We start from the raw sequence: 23,689 nt of genomic DNA, 5'->3' as shown, positions 1-23,689 counted from the left end.
ATAACTATAAACTATAAATATTATACTGGTATTATTAATATAGATGAAATACTTGCTATAATACCATTAAAAATAAAGGTATTTTTGAAAATAAAAATAAATTGAGGGAGGAAGAGACATTATTTTGATAATATTTTTTTTTAAAAAATACTTTTTAATTATTCCAATAAAAAGAGACATTTTTACCCTTTTATGTTTATTAATTATATTTTAAATTTTAAGTTGAGTTATATAATTAGAGCTGAGACCCAACAAATCAAAATTTGTTTGAATTAATCAAACTAAATAATCTACTATGATATTGATTTTTGAAAAAAAAAATACTTTTTAATTATTCCAATAAAAAGAGACATTTTTACCCTTTTATGTTTATTAATTATATTTTAAATTTTAAGTTGAGTTATATAATTAGAGCTGAGACCCAACAAATCAAAATTTGTTTGAATTAATCAAACTAAATAATCTACTATGATATTGATTTTTGAAAAAAAAAATACTTTTTAATTATTCCAATAAAAAGAGACATTTTTACCCTTTTATGTTTATTAATTATATTTTAAATTTTAAGTTGAGTTATATAATTAGAGCTGAGACCCAACAAATCAAAATTTGTTTGAATTAATCAAACTAAATAATCTACTATGATATTGATTTTTGAAAAATAATACTAAAGTGCAGCTTTGATTCGGACCAAATTAAATTTTTAAATTCGATTAGTTAATTTAATTAAATTAAATTTTTACTCACCTCGTCAATTTTAGCAAGGATAGTTTTAGAATCCTTTTTAAAATCTCGAGAGTATATTCTTTGGAGGGAGTTCAATTTCAGTGAAAATAAAAGAGCAAGCTTAACACACGCAAGCTAAACGTTTCGACTCAAGGATAAGAATAGAAATAGCAAATTCAACTTCGTTTTTATCTCGTAAGAGCTATTTAACAATCTTTATGTGAATTCATATGAATCCCCGGTAGAAATGAAAAGTAAGAAAAAGAGGAATCAAAGAGTTTTATCTGATATTTGGACCACTTATCGATTGTTTCCAAATATGAAAAATGTTTGTATGTGAATTGTGGTCCATCTAACCTAAAAGGACCCAACTAAAATCATATGAATTGATTTTTTTGTTTTATATTTTGGTTACCATATGTACGAGCTATTGATGATGTTCTATGTGTCCCCAAGGCTAGGTGTAGCAGAAGAGTATCAAGTTGTCACTTAAATATCTACGTTTCGATCATAGCTACAATGTATTTGTAGAGAGTTTTCCTCCAAATGGGACACACAACCACGAGATGATGGGTTCTGGGCCGCCCACCATGAACGCTTCCCGATTTACCCTAGTGGCTGGTGGAAAACTCCCGTGGAATTGAACCGGTCGCCTAAAGTTTGGTGTTACCTGGTTTAATATTTTTTTTATTGATGATGTTCTAGTTGCCCCCACAAACTGATATAGGTGTATCTATATATGGAGTTGTTATATTAGGTCATGGAGTTGGTAGAAAACTTTCGTAGGGCCAGACATGTCGCCTAAGGTTCAGTGTTACTTGGTTCAACATTTTTTTATTGATGATATTCTAGTTGCTCCCACGAACTAATATAGTTGTATCTACATATGGAGATGTTACATTAGGTCATGGGACTGGTGGGAAACTTCTGTGAGGCTGGACCGATTGCCCAAGGTTCCACGTTACTTGGTTCAACATTTTTTTATTTATGATTTCTAGTTGCTCCCACGAATTGATATAGTTGTATCTACATATGGAGTTTCTACATTAGGTCATGGGGCTGGAGGGAAATTTCCACGGGATCGGATCAGTCGCCAATGGTTCAATGTTATCTAGTTCAATATTTTTTTAATTGATAATGTTCTAGTTGCCCCCCATGAATTGATATAGTTGTATCTATAAGTACCCCGGAGTTGATTTTGATGCGATAACCGATTTAAGTTAGGCTCTACATTTTTTATGTCTTATGTCTAAGTGTGCAGAGACTTAGGAACATAAGAAATTGAGCAGAAGACGTAGGTAGCAAGAAGGATGACATGGGAAGCAAGTCAATGGACTTGGTACATTCGAGGGATGAGATAATGTGGAATAGTACACTAGCAGACGAGGAGGACGCGCGTAGTGCTTCTAAAGGACGAGAAGTCGAGGAGGAAGACTGCTCGAGGAGAAGGTCGGAGTTGGGTTCAGGTGAGCTTAACTCTGAACGGCCGGAGTATCACCCAAGTTACAAGATAGAAAATTGGTCAACCTATAAGTTGACTGATTCTAGGCGCCCAGATTCCTTCGGGTCATATTAGTAAGTCGTTGTCAAAGAGGATCAGTACATAGCCATATTAGCCAACTTTAGGCGCCCGGACTGGTCTAGGCACCCGAGAAGCCTTGATCCGTTAGAAATAAGTCATTGTCGAATGGATTGAGGGTACCCAGTCCAAGCGCCCGAACTAGGTCCAGGTGTCTGGAGCTGCCACATCAACTAATGGCTAACTTCGACTAGTTAGTTATAAACAGAGCTCTAATACTTAAAGTTTGATTCAACATACACTCGTACTTCATTCGTAATTCTGTTTTAGTTGTTCGTGCTTTCATTTTTGTAAGAAGCTTCTCCACCTACATCGAAAGAGAATTTTAGTAAACTTCCACTACCTTGGATTATCAACCTCTCCGGTTGCAAAACCAAATAAAATTTTCTGCATCTTCGTGTTCGATCGAAAGCGCTAGAGGAGGGGAGGGGATGAATAGCGCTCGTGGCTTTCACATTCGTTTCGAAAAACTTCAATTAAATACGCAGTGGAATAATAAAACACAAATACAAACGCCAAGGGTTTTACTTGGTTCGGAGCCTGTGGTGACGACTACTCCAAAATCCACGTTCGTTGAGCGTTTACTTCGGGTAATCACTATCAATTCGGAAGTTACAATTTGAAATACAATATAAATGAAAAACTTATACCGACAAACAAGGAATTAGTAAACTTGAAGCTTCTGGTCATCGGAGTATTAGTTGTAGCTTTATCGAATCGTCCTTTGAGCAGGACACAGAAGAAGGATTGCATTTTTTAGTTGTCTCTTTGCTGCTGCTTGAGACAGACTTATATAGCCCATTAAGGGCACCCTCAACAGCATGGAGTGTGCCTCCAACCTCGCCGGATCCGCAACGTGGATAAGCTCTGCTTCACCCGCAATATGAATTTGCTGATTTCCTGGAGTTGCTGGATAATTTAAGGTGTTGTTTGTTCGAGTTTAATTACTAAACTTGATGCAATGTGCCAACTCTTCATGCTATTTTTGAACAGCAGCATTTAGGATTCGAGTTTTTATTAATTTAGTGCTGAATGATACTTATTGGAAGAGTAGGAATTTAGTATCACACGAAAATCCAACAATGAATTCCTGAATTGAATCCAAGAAGTTATATCTGTTTTTGCTGCTACCAAATGCAAAATGCAAGGGACTACCAATGCTTGCCGGATGTTGAATTACTAATCAGAGAGGAATGCAAGGAAATTAAATTCTAAATTGGCTAAAAATGCTGAAATTTCCAGAACTAAATAAGAAGATTAATTCCGGTATTGCCAATTGAATTCTTGATGATTTGAGCCAGAACATCCTTGAATTCAAAGTTTTGAAACTGGAATTAAAGCATTTACTTAGTGTTTGAATATCTGAAAATCAATTGAAACAAGTGCTCTTGATTCATATGTGCCAATTTGGAAATGTCTACAAGCTAGTGTAAGGCTGATTTCAATTTAAAGCAGAATGTTTGAACTTGTATAAGGGCGTGTAAGTGTGAGTCTGGTTTCTGAAATTGAAATCTAGGAAACTGATACTATGAAATGGTTTTGCTAAGATACATTATGTGGCAAGGAATGTTCTAAATACTGAATACATATGCATCAAATTGCTCATTTCTCAATGCTGCTTAACTTCTGAAATTAAGAACTTTTCTGCCGCAATTGTGAAAAAATCTTTTCTAGGAATGCAGAACCTGGAATCATTTGCACTGCAGTGCAAGAATTCAGTAGAATACTTGTGTATAAAATTTGTTTAGTGAAAATTTTGTGTAGATTTTGATCAGCAGTAACTTTCTTAAGCTTATTGGGACTGCAGAATGCACAAGTCACAGAAACAGAGGAGAAGAAGAAGAAGGTTCTGCAGTATCAAGTTCTGGAAATAGATGATTTGGAAATGCAGAAACAATCCAAAAACCTAACTGATACAAAATCTGGACAGTAATGAAATTGCACAACAATTGAAACTGATTTTGGAGTTAATTGAGAAGCTGAATTGTGGACTAGATCTTAAATGTTGTGTGTCGTATGCTTGTTACAAGTTATGGATCATTAAGAATTTGAAGGAGAGAATGTTTACTAATTGTATCTGAATTCCAGAATCCAGAATTCAAGCTTCGGCAACAATTGTGAATGGAGACCTTTGACACAAATTCTGAATATGGGTTTTCTGAAATTGATATTTCTGGAAATGCAGAATTTCAGCTCTGAAAACTGTGAATGCAGAACAGTAATGAAATCAGATTCTGTACAGCCTCAATTCTTTGAAACTGGATATGTTTCTTCACCAATACAATGGGAATGCAAATTTCAAGATTCAAATTTCTATGTGATGAATCTTGGAATTGGAAGGGTTGAAGCTGATATATTTGATATCATGGTGAATTCAAGCTCTAAATACTCTCATGCTAATTGTAATCCTTTTCCAAGTTAACTCATCATGGAGTAAGAAGGGATTCTTTTGGATGCAAATTTCTGAAACTCAAGATTGATATTTTATGAACTGTAATTGTAGCAGCCTACCAAGAACCCAGATTATTGAGAATCTGAAATTTTGATCTTAACAGATAAATAATTGAGATGAGTGGAAGATTCATAAGATCATCTTATGTTATGCACCTTATGCATATTCATTGCTGCCGAATCCTTAAGATGAAATCTGAGATATCACATTAAAACTTGATACACTGAATTTGGCATTGTCTACCAATCATGGAATCGAAGGTCTAGCAAATTCTGAAACTATAAGAGGCTGAAATTGTGATGTATGATACTTGTTCAATGGGATATTAATGCTACATTATTTGAATTGTTCAATTTAAAATTGATTCAAGCATTGTATTGATTAGAGTAGGTAAGGTTCTTGGAGTATTTGTTATGAATTAAAATGCTGTTTAGTGCCAATTTTATGTGCTGATTCTGGATAGCAACAACTAGAATTCAATCTTCTGTATTTCAGTGTTTATTGCAATTATTTGCTGAGTTGAACTCTCCATGAACTAAGCTGTAATTACTTGGGAATCAGAATTATAAAACTGAACAGAAGGTTTTCTGTTGATTCTTATTTCAGAAGTGACATTTTAGGGAGATGAATGCAAGAGTTGGAAGCTACTGTTAGTGCTTATAAACCTCATTTTAGTTTCATACCTATGTAAAGTGGATGAAACTCTTAAGAGGTTTAGGAATAAGTGCCAGCACTACAACATGTAACTCCAATGGATCAAGAGTCTGAAATTTACCAGCTGCACATCAGTACTGGAATCAGTAATGTGGAATGCTTATAAAGGGATATATGAGTTATCTTCCATAGGAAGAATTGAATAAGTAAGAGCAGATGAAAGGCATTAAAGAACTGATACTTTTCTGAGGAGGAATGGAACTCGTTTTTAAAGAATTCAATTATACATCTGAACCTAGAATCTGCTATTGGAAATTTAATTTCTGAGTTCTAGAGTTTCAATTGAAGCTCTTGTGCCAATTCTTTTGAAGTTTCTCATCGAGATTATGTTACTACTCCATTATTGTTTGTTGTCCTTTTCTTTCTAAGATTTCCATGGCTCAAAGTATGTAATTTCAGCAGACTTAATTTTTGACACTGTCTTTTGATTTCAAATTCTGTAAATGAAGTTGCTAGAAAATCATAATTCAGAATTTAGCTTCATTTTTGGAATTTTCGAACATTGCTTCTAGACTTGATTTCTGCAATTATTTAGAATTCTTCTCAAGATTTGCATACTACATTTTGAAATTTGCAGGAGTTAAAATCCTGGAACAGAACTCTTGAAGCTAAGTTATGAACCTTGAAGCTCTACTGTGAGTTTATGTGAAGGTTTCTCATTTCTGATTTGAATTTTGAAATTCAGAATCTGCCTCAGTTCTGTTTTCGGCTATGAAATCTGGTTATATTTATGAGTTGCTGAGTTTTGAGCTAAAATTCTGCCGCTAACAGGACAGTAGTTCTACTCTGCTTATTGCATGTGTATGGAGTTTTGATTTGGTACTGCCCTTATAGTCTTATAAGATCTTCTTTACATAATTTGTTGCAGCATAGGTTTGAATCCAGATTCTATTTACAGAAACCTTCAAAATTGATTGTTTTGTTTGATTATATGGTGTGTTTCATTGCCCGAGACGGACAATGTATTAAGTGTGGGGGATTGGCTAGGGAACTCTTCTCCATGAGGTGATTTAAGATTATTTGAGCCTTTAAGTGATGGAAACAAGTTGAAAAACAGTGAAAGAAACAGAAAAAATTGAAAAACAGTGGCAAATCAAAAAGAGAGTATCAAATGTGGAGATAGAGTATCAAGAATTTTGGATTGCCATCAAATTGAAGGGGAGGTTAGCTTGGTCTTTTGAATTGATAAAAACAAATGGTATTCATCTCTTTACACATCAAAATGGTTAACTCATCAAGTATATTCCTCCAATACTCTTATCTCTTCACTTTTTCATTGAATTCTTTTCTTTTGCCAATTTCATTCACTTTCATTGTTCTTTTTCTTGCTTCCATTTCAATTCTTCATGATAAAATCCTTTGGATTCATGTATGCTATGTTTTATAGTGGTGGAGAATTAGAAAATAAGCAAGCTTATGGTAGTGAAATGTTATGAGTTGCATTGAGTGAGCTCCACTTATAAACATGTTTGAGTGTGAGAGCTAGAATAGGTAAATCTCTTGTGAGATTGCATCTTGCTTAATTTTTCAATTGGATTGAAACTACCATACCTACTGATTATTGTTTGGAATGTATTCATGATTGTTTGTGATCTTTAGATGATCTTAGTTAAATTCTTTTTACTATCTTCTAGGTATTGCTAGGGAATTGTTATGGAGATGATTTTTAGTTTTCTTTACTTGCACGGGACGTTCAAGACTAAGTGTGGGGGATTTGATAATCATGATTTTACTGTATTATTTTAATTCATATATGCATAGTTTGGTGTTGATTTCATAGGTTTAAATCATGATTTACATCACATTTCATGCATTGTCTTTATTTTGGACTTAATTGCAAATTATCTTATTTTTGGTGTTATTTGATGCTAATATTTGATTCTTATTTTATAGGCATCAAAGTATCGTGGATGTGGGTCTATTTGAACCGAAATTGGGCTCGAATCGGAGTTTAAACGAGAAGATCAAGCTTTGGAGCATTAGGGGTCGTTCATCAAGAATAGGACAGATCTGAACCATCCAGTGAAGATCTGGCCCATCCAACCTAATGAGGAGGATATCTCAGCCATAGATGAAGATCCAGAGGTTTTGATCCAGATCTGAGTTCATATAGCCATTGATCCAGCCCAAATTAATCTAGACCGTTCATCAAAGATTGGGTAGATCTGAACCATCCAATTAAGATCTGGTCGATCTAACCTAAGGGAGAGTAGATCCAGACCCTAGATGAAGATCAGTACCTCCGGATCAGATTTTGGATGACTTTTCACCATTGATCAAGAGCCAAATCAATCCTAGCCGTTCGTTCAGATCCAGATCTGATTCAAAACCCAGAAGCTACAGTGTTTTCAAGTGTTGATCTCCTCACACAGCTGCGCGTCCCGCGGCGTTCATCTCTAGCGAGATTTCGACCCCATCTCGACCTCTAGATCAATTTTCCGGCCAACTTCATCGGCGATGATACTCTCAGATGCTTGCAACCAACTTCCGGTGAACTGACCTCACTCAAAGGTGGTCCTACGGCGAGAATTGTGCTCTGCGACACTCTGCTTCTGCCGCGCCCGATTTGGAGGTGTTCTTCCGATTCGAGGTTCCGCTTCCATCAGTGAGCTTTGGTGGTGTTCCTCCACTGCTACTGGACCATTCCCGACGACCTTCCGACCACCATCGACTCCACATCAGATCTGAGATTGCAGCTCACAGATTTTCAGATTTCCTGAGTTGGACGGCTCCGATCTTCATCAGCTTCGCTTGGAGAGATGTCCGGTGAATCTAGTAAAGGCTGAGCGTAGTCTAGCTACTGAGGTTGTCTTCTCCAATTGCTAAGATGAGGTTTCACCAATGCTTCCTTGTGTGACGGCAATGAGAAGTTGCCGTGAGAAGAGATTTAGTGTTGAGATGGTTTAGGGTTTACTTTTTGCATTCTTTTTATTGTTGATTGATTTAGATTTCAGTTCCGTTGTTCAATTCAGTAATCATAGTTTTTTTTATGCTTAATTGTTTTAATTCATGTGTTTTGAGTAATTTAGTTTCAATTGAGTTTAAAGTTGTTGTTAATCTTGCTTTAGCTTAGGGTTCAGTACTAGTGAGTAATTTAGTTTTTTACAGTTTAGTTAGCTTTAATTTCAGCAGTAGAGTAGTTTCTTATTTGCTTGCATTTCATTTGCTAAATTTGGATTTAAAGCTTAAACCCCCCATTTACATTAAAAACCCCAAAAATGAGAATAAAATACGATCCTAAAATTACATCCTACCGTTAGTTCCTCGAGGTTCGATCCTGGGCTCGTTACTACAACATTATTGCGAAATTAAGGGGTTCATGGAATATAATACATTGTTAATTTGATTTACGAGTGTGACAGACATCATTATCAGTGAGCTCTAGAGAAATCACTGTGAGGAGCTGTGGAGAGGAATCAAAGTAATGCCGAAGGAATCGCACGCCAATGGCTAAAACCTGCGCCAACGGTCGAAGCACAATCGATTGGATTGACCCCAATCGATTAGGGAGGCTTTGGATCGATCGGTTGATCGGTCCAGAGCACCTCTGTGCTCTATAGAAATCGCCTGGATTGATTGCCCGATCGATCCAGGGCTTATCGCGCGAAATCCCAGCTCTCAATCGATTGACCGATCGAGTGGAGGCTCCCAATCGATCGGCCGATCGATCCAGAGCCATTCTATACGACGCACAACTCTCCCCAATCGATCGGCTGATCGATTGGGAAGACTTTTGCCGCAAGGACTCTCCCAATTGATCAACTGATCGATTGGGCATGAGCCAATTGATCGATTGATCGATTCAGCCCATGTGGACTCACCCAATCAAGTCCAAAGCCCTCTAAAACCAACATCCGATCAACCATGACCTGTTGGTACATCATGCCTAGCGTCTGGTCACCCTTGACCCACTAGGACTTCCTCAACAAGTGTCTGGTCAATCCCTTTGACCCACTTGGACTTTTCTCCTTGTGCCAAGTATCCGGTCAATCCTTGACCTACTTGGACTTCTCACCAAGTTTTCGGTCAATCCCTTTCACCCACCTAGATTTCCACGTGCCTGGCTTCACTCACCAGGACTTCCTTTCTACCTAGTTTCACTCACTTGGACTTCCCATCTGCCTGGCTTCACTCACCAAAACTTTCTTTCTGCCTAGCTTCACTCACTAGGACTTCCCATCTGCCTAGCTTCACTCACCAAGACTCTCCTTCTGCCTGGCTTCACTCACTAGGACTTTCCATCTGTCTAGCTTCACTCACCAAGACTTTTCTTCTGCTTGACTTCACTCACCAGGACTTTCCTTCTGCCTGGCTTCACTCACCAGGAGTTTCACCTAGCTTCACTCACTAGGGTTTTCACCTGGCTTCACTCACCAGGACTTTCACCTAGCTTCACTCACTAGGGTTTTCACCTGACTTCACTCACCAGGATTTTCCAACTGCCTGGCTTCACTCACCAGGACTTTCCCTTGCCTAACCTCCAGTTAGGACTTTCCCAGTCAGGTATCTGGTCAACCTTGATCTACTTGACTCTTCATCACATTAACCTGGTCAACCTTGACTAGAGGGGATTGTACCAGTAATCTCCCCAAATGAACGATTGCACCTGCAATCTTCATGTATCATCAGTCTCCATGTATTGTCAAACATCGAAACCTAAACATCAAGACTCAAACTTAGTCAAACAGGTCAACCTTGACCTAGGGAATATTGCACCAACAATCTCTCCCCTTTTGATATTTGACAATACCTTTTAAGTTGGGCTAATCCCATAGCCTCAACTTCCTTTTCTGCCAAAGTATGAATGAGGGTTTCCTTCATTCTCTCCCTTTCCTAAAGGGAAAACTCCCTCTTTAGGTAATGAAGGCCTAGCTTAACCCTACATATTCTCCTCCTATTGGCACACATCAAAAAGAACTCTCCCCCTGAAGAGTTACTCGTTGTTCATAACTTCACTCGTTGTGCACAACACCATAATGAAGGTCTCATACCCTTCATTAATTTCACTGCTCACCCAGGATCATTATTTCATGTTATGATGCTCATCCTAGAGCATCCATAACCCCACAATGAAGATATCCACTCTTCATTGAGTTTCAATACCCAACCTTGAGCATTGGGTGTTTAAACGAAGGTTTAACCACCTTCAATGGTTTCGGAAAATAAATTTTCATATCCTTAAAGAGTAACTCTCCTCAAAGACATGCACGTAATTTCTGTCATTGCACCAACAATGACTTGGAATCCCTAAACCTTTAGGAAACCCGAAATTAGAAGTTTTGAGGTTCAAAAATTCAATAATGGAACCAAACCTCAACCCAAACTTCTACTTAGTCTTGCTTAACCAATCTAAGCTTGTTTTCATCATGAAAACTCCCCCTAAATGTATACAAATGTATTTTGAGAGGTTAGGAATGATTACTTAGACTAAAAATGATCTAAAATACTGAAATTCAACTTTCCCAGTCGAAATTAACACTCCAATCGATCAATGGATCGATTGAAGCAGTGTGGATCGATTGGTTGATCGATCCACTGAGCTTCTATTTATGATAAACCCCTTCTCAATCGATCGCCCGATCGATTGAGGCACTTCAATCAATCGGGTGATCGATTGAAGCACTGGAATTCTGAAATTCAATTTAAGTGAATTTCAAAAACTCCCAAAAAATTCTACAAAATTCTAAAAATCATGAAAATTCGTGTATACATTACTTAGGATATACACTATCAAGAAAAAATAGTTTTCTATAAAAATACTTCCTATTTTTAAAAATTGACACAAACTTGAAAACTTTTAAAAACTTTAATGTTTTCTTCAAGTTTGTGCCTAACTTTTCAATGATGATTACTATCAAAAGATAGTCTTCACCAAGGTTTTCCAAAATCATATTTTAAATCATTTTCAAAACCAATATCCAACCATGTTCTTTGGGCTCAATGTACATGACTTGTACATTAGCTTTCCTAATGATTAGAAATCACATAACTATGTGTTTTGATGAACATAAAACTCAAAGGAATGCACTGAATCAACATCTTGAGTTTTGTTCATCATTCTAACATCTCACTTGTATATAACGTGTACTAAAACACATACAAGTCACCTTATAGGTCTTTGTGAGATGTAAGTTTTGGTTTTTGCCCTAAACTAGGGATCATGCATATCTACCTAAGCATTTTGAGATTATAAATATCTACCTAGGATGTTATTTCTTAGTAAATGTCATTTGTCCTTAATTTCTAGGAATTAAAATAATGCATGATGTGCTATGACATACATCAAAAAGAAATAATTTTCAAAAGAAAATTTCTTATAACTACATGATGTATGTATGACATGACATGATATTTTTGTATCTTTTATAATAAAATATGAATGCTAAATATGATGTCAGAGCATATAAAGGGCACACAATCATGACAAGTTAGCATAAATAAAATTTACCTAGATTACCTATCTAAGTATTCTTAACCCTAGCTAACTTAAAATTTTAACCCTAGATTGCCCATGATTTCCTAAGAAAATGCCAAAACCTAATTTTGACATTTCTTTTGCCTTTCTAAATTTGTGTCACATTAAATTAAACAAATTCCTCAAAGTATGACACATTTTACTCTTTCAAAGAGTAAATGATCTTACATTAAGGATCAAATTTTGCCCTTTACTCCTTAAGAAGATGTCAAAATCCCAACTTGACATTTCTTTACACTTAATTTCTTGTATCAATTAAAATTATATCAAACTTCTCAACTTATGGCACATTTTACTCTTTCAAAGAGTAAATGAAATCAAATTAAGTCTTATATTCGCTTTTAACCTTCTAAGAAAATGCCAAAACCCCAACTTGGCATTTCTTATCCTTTTCTAAATGTGTCAATTTAAATTATGTCCAATTCCTCAAATTTTTGACACATTTTACTCTTTCTAAGAGTAAAAAAATAATTCATTTCATTTTCAAAGGTTAATCAAAACCTTAAAAATGCTCTCCGAGTGTCAACTTCATCAAGGTTGGATTAACTATCCTTCCAATTTGAGTTGACACTCTCTAACCATCTAAGGGGTAGAGAAAACACTCCTAGGAACCCAAACCTATTGGTGCTCCTTGGATGTTCTAGGTACTCACTTGGGATAACTTCCCTAGATACCTTCCTAGTGACCTTGTTAGGCTTCTTAGAAGCCTTGGTCACCTTCTCTAGATCAACTCTAGGGATTGCCTCTCTCGTGACCTTCTTAGTGACTTTCTTAGACTTCTTAGAAGTCTTAGTCACATTTGTCGTTGCAAAGATACTCCTAGGGGTAGCTTCCCTTGTATCTTTGATTTGACTTCTAGACCTAGGGTTGGTTTCATAATTATATGGAACCCTATGGTAAAAAAGCACATCCTTCTTGATTTTAGGTTTATATCCCAAACCCCTATGACCATTGGATGACCCTTGTTGTTTTCCTATATCTAGTTTATACTCATTTTGCCCTTTTAGGATATTTTTCATCCTTTTTAAGGTCTTTTCCATTTTATCAAGCCTTGATCTCAAGACTTGGTTTTCCATCATTAAATCCCTAGATTTTGGTTTTTCATTAAATCCTTGAGCATTTTTTTATTTCTAGGCTTATAACTATGGTTCTTAGAGTTATTTCCTAAATGGTTATCTACCTTCCTAACCCTAGGTGTGGTAGTTTTAGCATGAAGAGTCACATATTGTTGCTAAATACTATCATGCTTCCTATTTTTATGGTAAATAGTATTAAAATGATATAAATTGGAACTAGCTTGCTTTTTACCACTTGTCAAAGGAATAGATTCAATGAATGATATCTTGAGTTTTACCTTGAAAGCTCCCCCTTGACTTATGCTTTCCCCTTTGACTTTGACCCCTCCCTTCCCCTTAGGACCTTGGCTCCGATAATGTCCCTTTTGGTTGCACAAGAAGTACACAATGTGCTCCTTGCTCTTCTTTGTTGTGGGGACGGTCTTCTTGGGCTTTTCCTTGCCCTTTGGCGCCACTTGACCATTCTTCTTGGCCAATTTAGGGCACTTGCTCTTGTAATGCCCATGTTCCCTACACTCAAAGCAAATGATATGATTTTTATTTTTAATTGAAATATTTATATCTTCACATGTAGAGATGGTACATGATCCTCCATTTAATGTCTCTTGATTTTTGGAGGATGCATCATCTTCTTCTTCACTTGACCTGGATGTAGAAGTTTCTCCTTCTTCTTGATCCGGTGTCAAAAAAGGTCACTCCCCCTCAATCCTAGAGGTGGAGGCTTCTTCAGCTTCATCTTGTATATGAAACAGGGAATATGCTTCTTCCTTGCTCTTTTGGTTGCATTCCTTTGAAGATGAGGCTTCTTGGACTTCTTCTTCTTCGGAAGTTGAGCATCTCTCAACTTTGGAGTCCTCTTCCTCTTGATCTTGATCCAATGAGTCACCCTCTTTGGATTCTTCTTAATTTGGTACAGTGGAGGGGATCTCATGAATCTTTGCCAATTTGCTCCAAAACTCCTTGGCATCCTCGAATTCTCTAATTTGAGCCAAAATATTGCTTGGCAAAAAATTGACCAATATTTTGGTCACTTTATCATTTGCCTCACTCCTTTGTATTTGCTCTTGGCTCCACTTGCTACTCTTGAGAATTTTTCCCTTGGAATTTGTTGAAGCTTCAAATTCTTCCATTAGAGTAAACCATTGCTCTATCTCCATCATCAAGAAATTTTCAATTCTTGATTTCCAAAAATCAAAGCTAGTCATTGTGAATGGTGGAGGCACCCTCGTGTCGAATCCGAGTCCATCTTCGAATTCCATTTGAAGTTGAGCTTGATGAAATCTTTGACTTGTAGATCTTGCTTCAACTTCTTCACCCTCTAGCTTTGTTGTCCCTTCCGGTGATGATTCCCGTGAAGAGCGACCTCGCTCTGATACCACTTGTTAGGGTCGAAATGTAGCTAGAGGGGGGTGAATAGCTCGTCGTGCTGTCGTCGCTTGTTTCTTGCTGATGATGTGCAGCGAAAAATACAAGAAACAACACTACAACGCTAAAACTAGGAATTTACTTGGTATCCACCTCAAGAAGAGATGACTAATCAAAGGATCCACACACACGCACCCTCCACTATGAAAACACTCATTTACGGTAACTACCGAAGGCGGAGAAGCCTGTACAGGACTCACACACAACAAGAAGAAAGGAAGAAGCAAATACAAGAAAATCTTACAAGATTTTACAACATAAAACCCTAGCTTTCTTTTCCCTTCTTGTTTGGAATGCCTCTTGACCTTGGAAATGCAAGAACACCTTACTCTAAGATGCTTCAAGATCTGGCGGTGAGCTCTGGAGAAATCGCTGTGAGGAGCTGTGGAGAGGAATCAAAGCAATGTCGAAGGAATCACACGCCAACAGCTAAAACCTGTGCCAACGGTCAAATCCCAATCAATTGGATTGCTCCCAATCGATTGGGGAGGCTTTGGATCGATCAGCCGATTGATCCAGAGCGTATCTGTACTTTATAGAAATCGCCTGGATCGATTGTCCGATCAATCCAGGGCTTATCGCGCAAAAACCCGTCTCCCAATCGATCGGCCGATCGATCCAGAGGCATTCTGTGCGATGTGCAACTCTCCCCAATCGATCGACTGGTCGATTAGGGAGGCTTTTGCCGCAAGGACTCTCCCAATCGATCAACTGATCAATTGGGCTTGAGCCAATCGATCGGTTGATCGATTCAGCCCATGTGGACTCGCCCAATCAAGTCCAAAGCCCCCTAAAATCAACATCTGGTCAACCATGACATGTTGGTACATCATGCCTAGCGTCTGGTCACCCTTGACCCGCTAGGACTTCATCAACAAGTGTTCGGTCAATCCCTTTGACCCACTTAGACTTTTCTCCTCGTGTCAAATATCCGATCAATCCTTGACCTACTTGGACTTCTCACCAAGTGTCCGGTCAATCCCTTTGACCCACTTGGATTTCCACATGCCTTGCTTCACTCATCAGGACTTCTCTTCTACCTAGCTTCACTCACTAGGACTTCCCATCTGCCTAGCTTCACTCACCAGGACTTTCCTTCTGCCTAGCTTCACTCACTAGGACTTCCCATCTGCCTGACTTCACTTACCAGGACTTCCCATCTGTCTGACTTCACTCACCAGGACTTTCCTTCTGTCTGGCTTCACTCACCAGGACTTTCACCTAGCTTCACTCACTAGGGTTTTCACCTGACTTCACTCACCAGGATTTCCCAACTGCCTGGCTTCACTCACCAGGACTTTCCTTTGCCTAACCTCCAGTTAGGACTTTCCCAGTCAAGTATCCGGTCAACCTTGACCTACTTAACTCTTCATCACATTAACCTGGTCAACCTTGACCAGAGGGGAATTGTACCAACAATTTTCTCAAATGAACGATTGCACCTGCAATCTTCATGTATCATCAGTCTCCATGTATTGTCAAATATCGAAACCTAAACATCAAGACTCAAACTTGAGCCAACTCATGCTTAGTCAAACATGTCAACCTTGACCTAGAGAATATTTCACCAATAAAACCGAAATAAATATCTCCCTTATGTGCTAATCACTATTAAAAAACTAATAGTCACTCATGATTTATCTCTTTATTCATCTTTTACTATCATGTAACACCCTTCTTCATCCTAGTGAGCCTGACACCAACCTACACAAGAAATCAGCTGGATGCGACCACCATTATTAGCTCGCCACAAGCAATCAAGAACTATTAGATATTCCAGTAATTAGCTGATTATAATAAAAAAACTAAAAAATATATCAAAATAATAAACTATAGACTGATTGGTTAAAACCTTTCCCATTTTTTTTTAAATGAGGTAAAGAAAGAAAATATCTAGATTTCTATGCAATTCATCCTTTCTATTAATAAGCGCAGCACCTCAAAGTAAGGGATGTGTTCAATGGATGTGTGACCAATAGCTGCCTCCAACGGCAGCAATAATTAATAAACCTCCTCCTTTCTTCTCCACCACCTTCTTCTTCCCCCGTTTAATCCCCTCACGGGAACCCTAAACCCTAAATCCTTAATCCCCTCACGGGAACCCTACCGCCGCTACTTGCTCCCCAACCAGATTCCACAGCCCTTTTGCCTCCCCTTCAACTGCCCCAACCACTCACTCACCTCGCCTGCCCGCTGTTATATCCCACGTCGTCGCCGTGCACCTCCCTTCTCGTCCATGCACGCATTCAAGGCCCTCGTGCATCTCCATGGACACCGCCACCGACCAGCACGCCCTCCCCAGCCCCCCTTTGGTCCTCCACGCTCCTCTCATCTCCACTCGCCGCTCTTCCACCTCCCTCTGCCACAACGCCCTCGCCCACTCCACCTCTGCCCTCCGGTTGAGGGTCCCCTTCTCCTGGGAGACCTCCCCAGGCGTCCCCAGGTCTCGCGTTAACGGCTCCGACTCCGACAACCCGCCGCCTCCCAAGCTTCCGCCGGGCCGGCGGTGGGCGGACGACGACGAAGACGAGACGAACCGGAAGCTGGTGCGGGTCCTCGGTTACGATCCGTATGCCTCCGGCTCCAGCGAAGAAGGAGAAGAGGACTTGTTTTCTGATGCGCTGGAGAAGATCTCCACGTCGGACAGGTTCGACGTCGCCTGCAGGCTGAGCTCGTTCGGCGCTTATAAGTCCCCCGGCTTCATCATGGACCGGTTTCTTCCGGCGGCCAACGCGTTAGCCAAGTCCTCCGTCCGCAGCCTCGACGGCGGGCGACGAGGCCGCCGGGATTCTTCCCCCTCGCATCAACTGCAGAGGGAGGCGATCTGCAGGGCGAGGCTCAAGCAGCGGCCTTCGGTGCTGGCCAATGATCCCCGCCGCGACGTCCTTCCCCCGTTGGATCCCTACGCTGAGGCTCGAGCAGAGTCGCCGTCCATGGCCTGCGGATTGATGCTTTTCTTCCCGTGGAGCTTCAAGCCCACTGTCTGCGGCTTCAAGAGCCCGGCTCGAACGACCGGCACGCCAAGGTCGGTCTCCGGCCTCTGTTCCACTCCGAACAAACTCTACACTGGTAACTACGTCGACCAGGGGACCAGCTCTATCACCTTCAAGAGCCCCCTCCGAGCCCGAAACCTCAGCGACGGATGGAGCTCTGACGAGGAGGACAACGGAGGCGGCAGCAGAGGCGGCGGAGGCCGCTACGTGGAGAAGTTGAGTGTGAAGGTGAGGCATTCTCACGGGTGGAGGATGCCCTTTCTTGACACAAGCAGATTGAGCAGCACGGCGAGCCGAGTGGAGAAGTGGAAAGACAAGGCAAGAATAACGAGAGTCGGAGGTAATGACGCAGAGAGAAAGGAGAGGAGGAGCAATGAAGTGGTTGCTCCGGCGCCGGAGAGCAGAAGAAGCCACAGCTCAAGGAGGTTGCCTCAGCTTGCATCCCCCTCTCAGTCCTGGCTCGCTCAGGCTTTTGGCTCCATTAATAAGAAACCCTAAATAATTAAGTTTGCCTACAATATCTATATGTTTTAGTGAAGATATAAAAGAATAAGTATATAAAGAAAAAAAATTGTGAAGGTATAAAAGAATAAGTCTGTCAATAATGATATACATTTGTGAAGAATTATTAGTTTGTTTTTAGGATGGACATCCTATTAAAATCGAACTAATCAATTTATTTTAGAAAATCATACAAAATCAATTGATTGTCTTAGTTCATTCTTGAATGTAATTCCAAATGGGTTTGGGCAATCTCCTTGGACCTTGGGTCTTCTCTTAGTCCTAGGGGTTCCTCGATTGGAAAATTCCCATATCTTAGGACTTCTGTGAGTGTTAATTGAGGTTAGGATTTCTACACCAATTAATGTTGAATCTAAAAATAGAATCTCTTCTGGTGGTAATTTCAACTGGGTTGATCTTTTCCGTCAAAATCGTACTTGTGCTCTAGGTTGTGACCTTTCTTATGCTCCACCTGTGGTGAGTAATAGTGTTCGAGTGGTGAAATTTCACTCTACAAAAGTTCTTGAGGAAACTCAGCGGTGGCAACATGCATTGATTGGTAGTGTTTTTAGGCATTCTCCTCATTATAAGCAAATTGAGAATTTTGCTCTTAATCAATGAAAGCAGTACGGTCTTTCCTTAGTGATTCAGATTAAGGATAATATTTTCTATTTCAATTTGACTCTAATGTTGGTAAAGATAGGTTTATTAATGATGGTCCTTACTCTTTTAATAGTAGGCCTTACATTCTCAAAGCTTGGGTTCCTCAAATGAAGCTTGATCTTAGTGACATTCAGGTACTTCCAATTTGGGTTCAATTATCCTTGCTTCCTTGGGAATTCTAGACGAAGGACATTCTTAGTTGAATTGGTAGTATTCTAGGTAAGCCTCTTTTTAGTGATCTTTGCACTTTAAGACATGATAAGCTTGATTTTGCTCATATTTTGGTTGGCATGCATATTACTGGAGATTTCCCTAATTCTATTATTCTTGAGGATGAGTCTAGAAACCAAATCACCCATAATGTTGAGTATGAATGGAAGGCTATCTTGTAGTATTTGTAAACAATTTGTTCATGATAAACACCTTTGTCCTTGTGCATTGTCTAAGTCTAAACAAAGTTTGGGAGGAGAAAGTGAAACATCCTGTTAAAACTGCTAGTGCTAATCTTGTTACCACAAATGATGTTATTTTTGCTATCTCTAGTACTGCCTGTGAGATTGCTGCTATGACTGTCTCTTTTGCTAAGATGGCTACAAATAAGGATAAGGTTATTTTACTCATTGCAACCTCTTCTGGTAGTCATGAATCTAGATCTATACCCACTTCAAAAATTGATGTGGTTATATCAGCTCCTTTAACTGGTTCTATTCCTGTCACTATCCCTCCTTCTACTGGTGTTATTGATGAAGGTAGGACACAAAGTGTTGTTAAGCCCCCTGATAGGGGTAATGATTGGCTCCTAGAATGTTAGGGGATTGAATGATCCCCTTAAACAATCAGAGGTGTATCCTTTGGTTGCAAAATATAAATTGATGGCTTTGGGGCTCCTTGAAACAAAAATAAAGTCAAATAATAAAGATAATGTCCTCTCTTGTTTAAAGTTGTGTAATTGGTCTAGCCTTGATAATTTTCATTTGTGTACTCTAGGTGGAATTTTACTGCTATTTGATGGCTCTAAAATCAATTTTACTGTGGAAAAAGTTACGACTCAATATCCTCATTGTAAAGCTCTTTTGGGGTCCAAAACTTTCTTGTGGACTCTTGTATATGACTCTAATTCCCTTGTGAACCATGCTGCTCTTTAGTCTAATCTAGTTGACCTTGCTCTTTCCACTTCTAGTTCTTAGTTAGTGCAGGAAGATTTTAAAGTCATCTTGAATAATTCTGAGAGAATTGGTAGTGCCCATATGTTAGATTATGGATATGAGTTTGATGATTGTCTTTTTAGGGTGTGGTCTCTTTGAGCTCAGCAATTATGGTTCCTTTTTCACTTGGACAAACAAACAGGATGTTGAGTCTCGTATCCGGTGGAAGTGGAAGTTGGATATATGTTTAATCAATTCTGATTGGCTAGATATGTTTCCTGGGTCTGATTATTAGTTCAGGATTGTCTGGTCATTCCCCTCTTATTGTTCATATCAAGAATGTGATTCTTCGACATGCCCCTCCCTTCAAATTTTTTAATATGTGGACTACTCATCCTCATTTCAAGTAGATTGTTTCTGCTATTTGGAGATCTCTTATCTCTAGCATTTCTATGTGTGCTTTGGTCTAAGCTCAAGTTTCTTGCTAAGGAGCTTCATGTTTTTAATAGAGCAGATTTCTCAAATATCTCTACTCGAGTGGCTAACTATAAAACTTCTTTGGATCATTTGTAGTCTAATCTTCACCATAATCCTCTTGATCAAGATCTTTTAGATCAAGAGCGAGCTTTAGTTACTCATTATAGATCTCTAAAATTCTCTGAAGAGAGCTATTTCAGACAGTAAGCTCATGCTAATTGGTTAAGGCTGGGTGACCAAAACACTAAATACTTTCATCAATCCCTCAAACTCAGATTTGCTAGAAACAATATGGTATCTCTTATGGGTGCAATCAACCTAAGTTTAGTTAGGTACTGATCCTGTCCGAAAGCGAACGAGTGAAAAGCTAGGAGGTGGTGGCTTCGCTGACCGGGCCTAGCTTCACTCTGCAAAATAGATGACGTCAGTGCCAGGCCAGGGAAGGGATCCCTGGCATTGGCCCTTTGGCACTCAAGTCAATCACCGGAATGCGAAGCAGAAGCAAAGCAACAATAGAATTATGCGCAAAAAGTAAATCACGCGTACCTCTACCAGTGATGGACCCATCTTTATATAGAGCCTTGATATGCGACGTACACGCTCCACGTGGGCACGTTCTCCGATATGTTCGGGGTCACGTCCTCCACCATGTCCTTTGAAAGAATGCCACGAGGACCACCATCCTATTGCTTGGTCGAGCGGGTGACCCGCTTGGCCAGGACTGCGCTTTGTCCATGGTCTGATCCTACTGCTTGGCCGAGTGGGTAACCGCTCGGCCGAGAGTCCTTCGCTCTGTCAGCTTCGGTTGCCATTCCGTGCGGTCTGTGTAGTAACCTGCATTCCTCCGTTTAGCCAAAATGATCCAGTCTCCCTCAGCATCTCGATAATATGACCTGAGCACCTGCCTATGGTATTCTCCTGAGTCAGAAAGATTGTCTACTCAGACATGTCCCCCGCCGATCGGGCCCTACTTGTCCCGACCGGCCGTTGCATTTATCATCCGTTCGGCTCTTTGACACTTGGGTGTTAACCATCTTGACTTTGACCTCCACCCTGGCGGTTGACCCCGTGCCAGGTTAGCATCCTCCTATCATCGCATCACAAGCCTCCCCTTCAAGTATAATCGAAGGAGGCTACAAGTCCGACTGACTGAACAAGATATATCTTCGTTGACAATAAGATCTGATCGGCCCATTTGTTCAAGGTACTGAACAACACCCATGTCCATGCCGCTCAGCCCCAACTCTCGTAGTAGAATGTGCTTCGGCCGTTCGGCTATATGATAATCGCTTATCTGTGCTCGATCGAGATGACGTGTGATTATTCTTAGCGGCGATTTTCTTCTCCTTGCTCCTAGCACTTCTCGGTCGAGCGCCCAGACGTCATCCAACTTTCTTAAAAACCATGCAAATCTCTACTCATTATAGCTGAGCATGCGGTCATTCCTTTTAATTAAGCCTCATTAATGTCATCCGATGACTGAGCGCCACATGCCCCCTTTCTGCTACAACATGTTTGGCATGACAGATGGATATCCGTTGATGACATGACAGGCGACTTTTGGAATTCAACGGTTGGATCTTCTTCTAGGTTTCTATAACTCTGGATTGGACGATTGTCGTCGATCGGCCATGAGGTTTATAAACATCGCATGTGTCACTGTTGTCTTCACTTCATGTGTCGTCGTCTTCGAGCTTCCTGGCAAGGCTTTGCTTCCTCTTCCTCTTTGAAGACCTTTTCTGTAAGCTTCCTCTCCCTTACTCAAATCGTTTCATTGTTCTTAGCATCGTATCTTTCAATCGAGCTTTTTCGTTATTCCTCGTCGGCCTCTTTGTTTCCAATGGCAAGCTTCTCACAACCTCCCGCCGCTGTCCTTGGGCTTTGGTATACTTCCACCGAGTCTAGGTTCGAAGGTGGCGACCCTAAGAGTTTGAGAGCCACTTTTGAAATTCCATCTAATTACCAACTCGGTCTTCCATCGACTTTCGATCGCCTGAACGAGCCGTCGCCGAGTTTTTTATGCTTCTTTAGGGACTAATTTACCTCCGGTATGTGGTTCTTGATCCACCCTTTCTTTTCTATCGTTTGTAAATATTTTTGTATTTCTCTCCATCAATTAGTGCCGAACTTCTTTCGGCTACTATATGGGATTGTCATCCTGTTTTGACTGCACAACATTCCTCTTACTCCCCCGGCTCTTCCACTATTCCTATTATCCTAAATTGTCCGAGTCGAAGACTTTCCTCTTCCAAGCCCGAGTGAGCCTAGTCCTTTTTGATAAGATGTAGTCCTACAACATGCATTGGAAGGATTACTTCTTCTTCGTTCACTTTCTCGAGTGGTCGGACTTTCCGACCAACTAGCAGCCGGAAGTGCCGAACCCACCAGAACTCAAGAAGTACAAGAGTCGATCGAACTACCTCCATGCAGCTTCGAGCTTGGCCGATCAGAAGTGTCACATCCATAAGTTGCTGCTAGATGACGTCCTCTATGTGTTTGTCTTGAGTTTGATCTGCACGAAGCTTCCGACCAGTCTAGGTATGCTCTTTCTCCAACCTTTGAATATAACTGATTTTTCTCTTTCTTTTGTAGATCAAAGCATGTTGCATGCATGTCTGGCCAGCAAATGCAAGCTTGTGGATGTGGAGATAGATGCCACAACCGTAGGTGAGTTGGAGGGCTGCAGCTTGCCACCGGTTGGCTTGCAAGAAGATCTACTTGGAGAGAGTGTGGGAGCATCAACTCAAGGGAGTGAAGGAGTAGCCAGCCGGATGGCTAACAGTGCAATGGTTGGCACAGTGAATCATCCACCAACATAGTTTCTGGTGATTCCAATCAGTGGGACCTTGGAATCCACTTCTTCCGGGGAGCTGTTGATAAGCCAAAAGAGGCACTGCACGAAGGGTGCCTCCTGATCTGCTTCCTCTGTGATGCGGACCTTAACTAGAGCTAGCCCACGCCATCCATCCGAGCGGGGTGAAAGCTCAATGTCTGCTTGCCAAACGGCAACCACTCCTCATACATCCCTATCGTTTGATCGGACGCCTTCCTTGTCCGAGCTGCCATAAGGAACTATCTGCACTCCACTGATTGCCTTTATACCGCCTCCATCTCTACCGAAGGCTCAAAGTCTCACATCCGACCAGCGTCAGCGCCTCAGGTGGCTGGCAGAGCAACTTCAACCTCGTCTGCTCTGAGTGTCCGACGCCACATAACTGCAGTCATCTATCTGCCTATGGATGAGTGACGCGACTCTGACGACGCCAAATCCCGAGCCCCCGAGCATCAAATAATTATCTAGGGGTCACTTGCACAAATATGGATCGACTCTTGGACTCGTGAAGGCAGTCATGCCTCTAGGGGCACTTGTCGATAGTCATACCCAGATGCTCACTGAGGTAAGTATTTTACTTGCATGTTCCTATCTATTCCCGCTCGGCCCTAATAATTTCATAGTTCCTTG

At 40.3% G+C, this 23,689-nt stretch overlaps 1 protein-coding gene across 1 annotated transcript; it reads left to right on the top strand.

The window, feature by feature from the left end:
* Positions 1-16,548: 16,548 nt before the first annotated feature.
* On the top strand, positions 16,549-18,057 carry LOC122003838. The gene has a single exon (XM_042558835.1). The coding sequence runs from the start codon at positions 16,715-16,717 to the stop codon at positions 17,936-17,938; it is 1,224 nt and encodes a 407-aa protein (XP_042414769.1). The 5' UTR covers positions 16,549-16,714; the 3' UTR covers positions 17,939-18,057.
* Positions 18,058-23,689: the final 5,632 nt, after the last annotated feature.

This window comes from Zingiber officinale, chromosome 7B, assembly GCF_018446385.1.
Source record: "Zingiber officinale cultivar Zhangliang chromosome 7B, Zo_v1.1, whole genome shotgun sequence".
NCBI lineage: Eukaryota > Viridiplantae > Streptophyta > Magnoliopsida > Zingiberales > Zingiberaceae > Zingiber > Zingiber officinale.
The sequence above is the reverse complement of the archived record's forward strand: the minus strand, read 5'-3'. Positions and strand labels throughout refer to the sequence as shown.

Coding starts and splice junctions, on each gene's coding strand:
- LOC122003838 (XM_042558835.1), top strand. CDS start 16,715: ATGGACACCGCCACCGACCAGCACGCCCTCCCCAGCCCCCCTTTGGTC.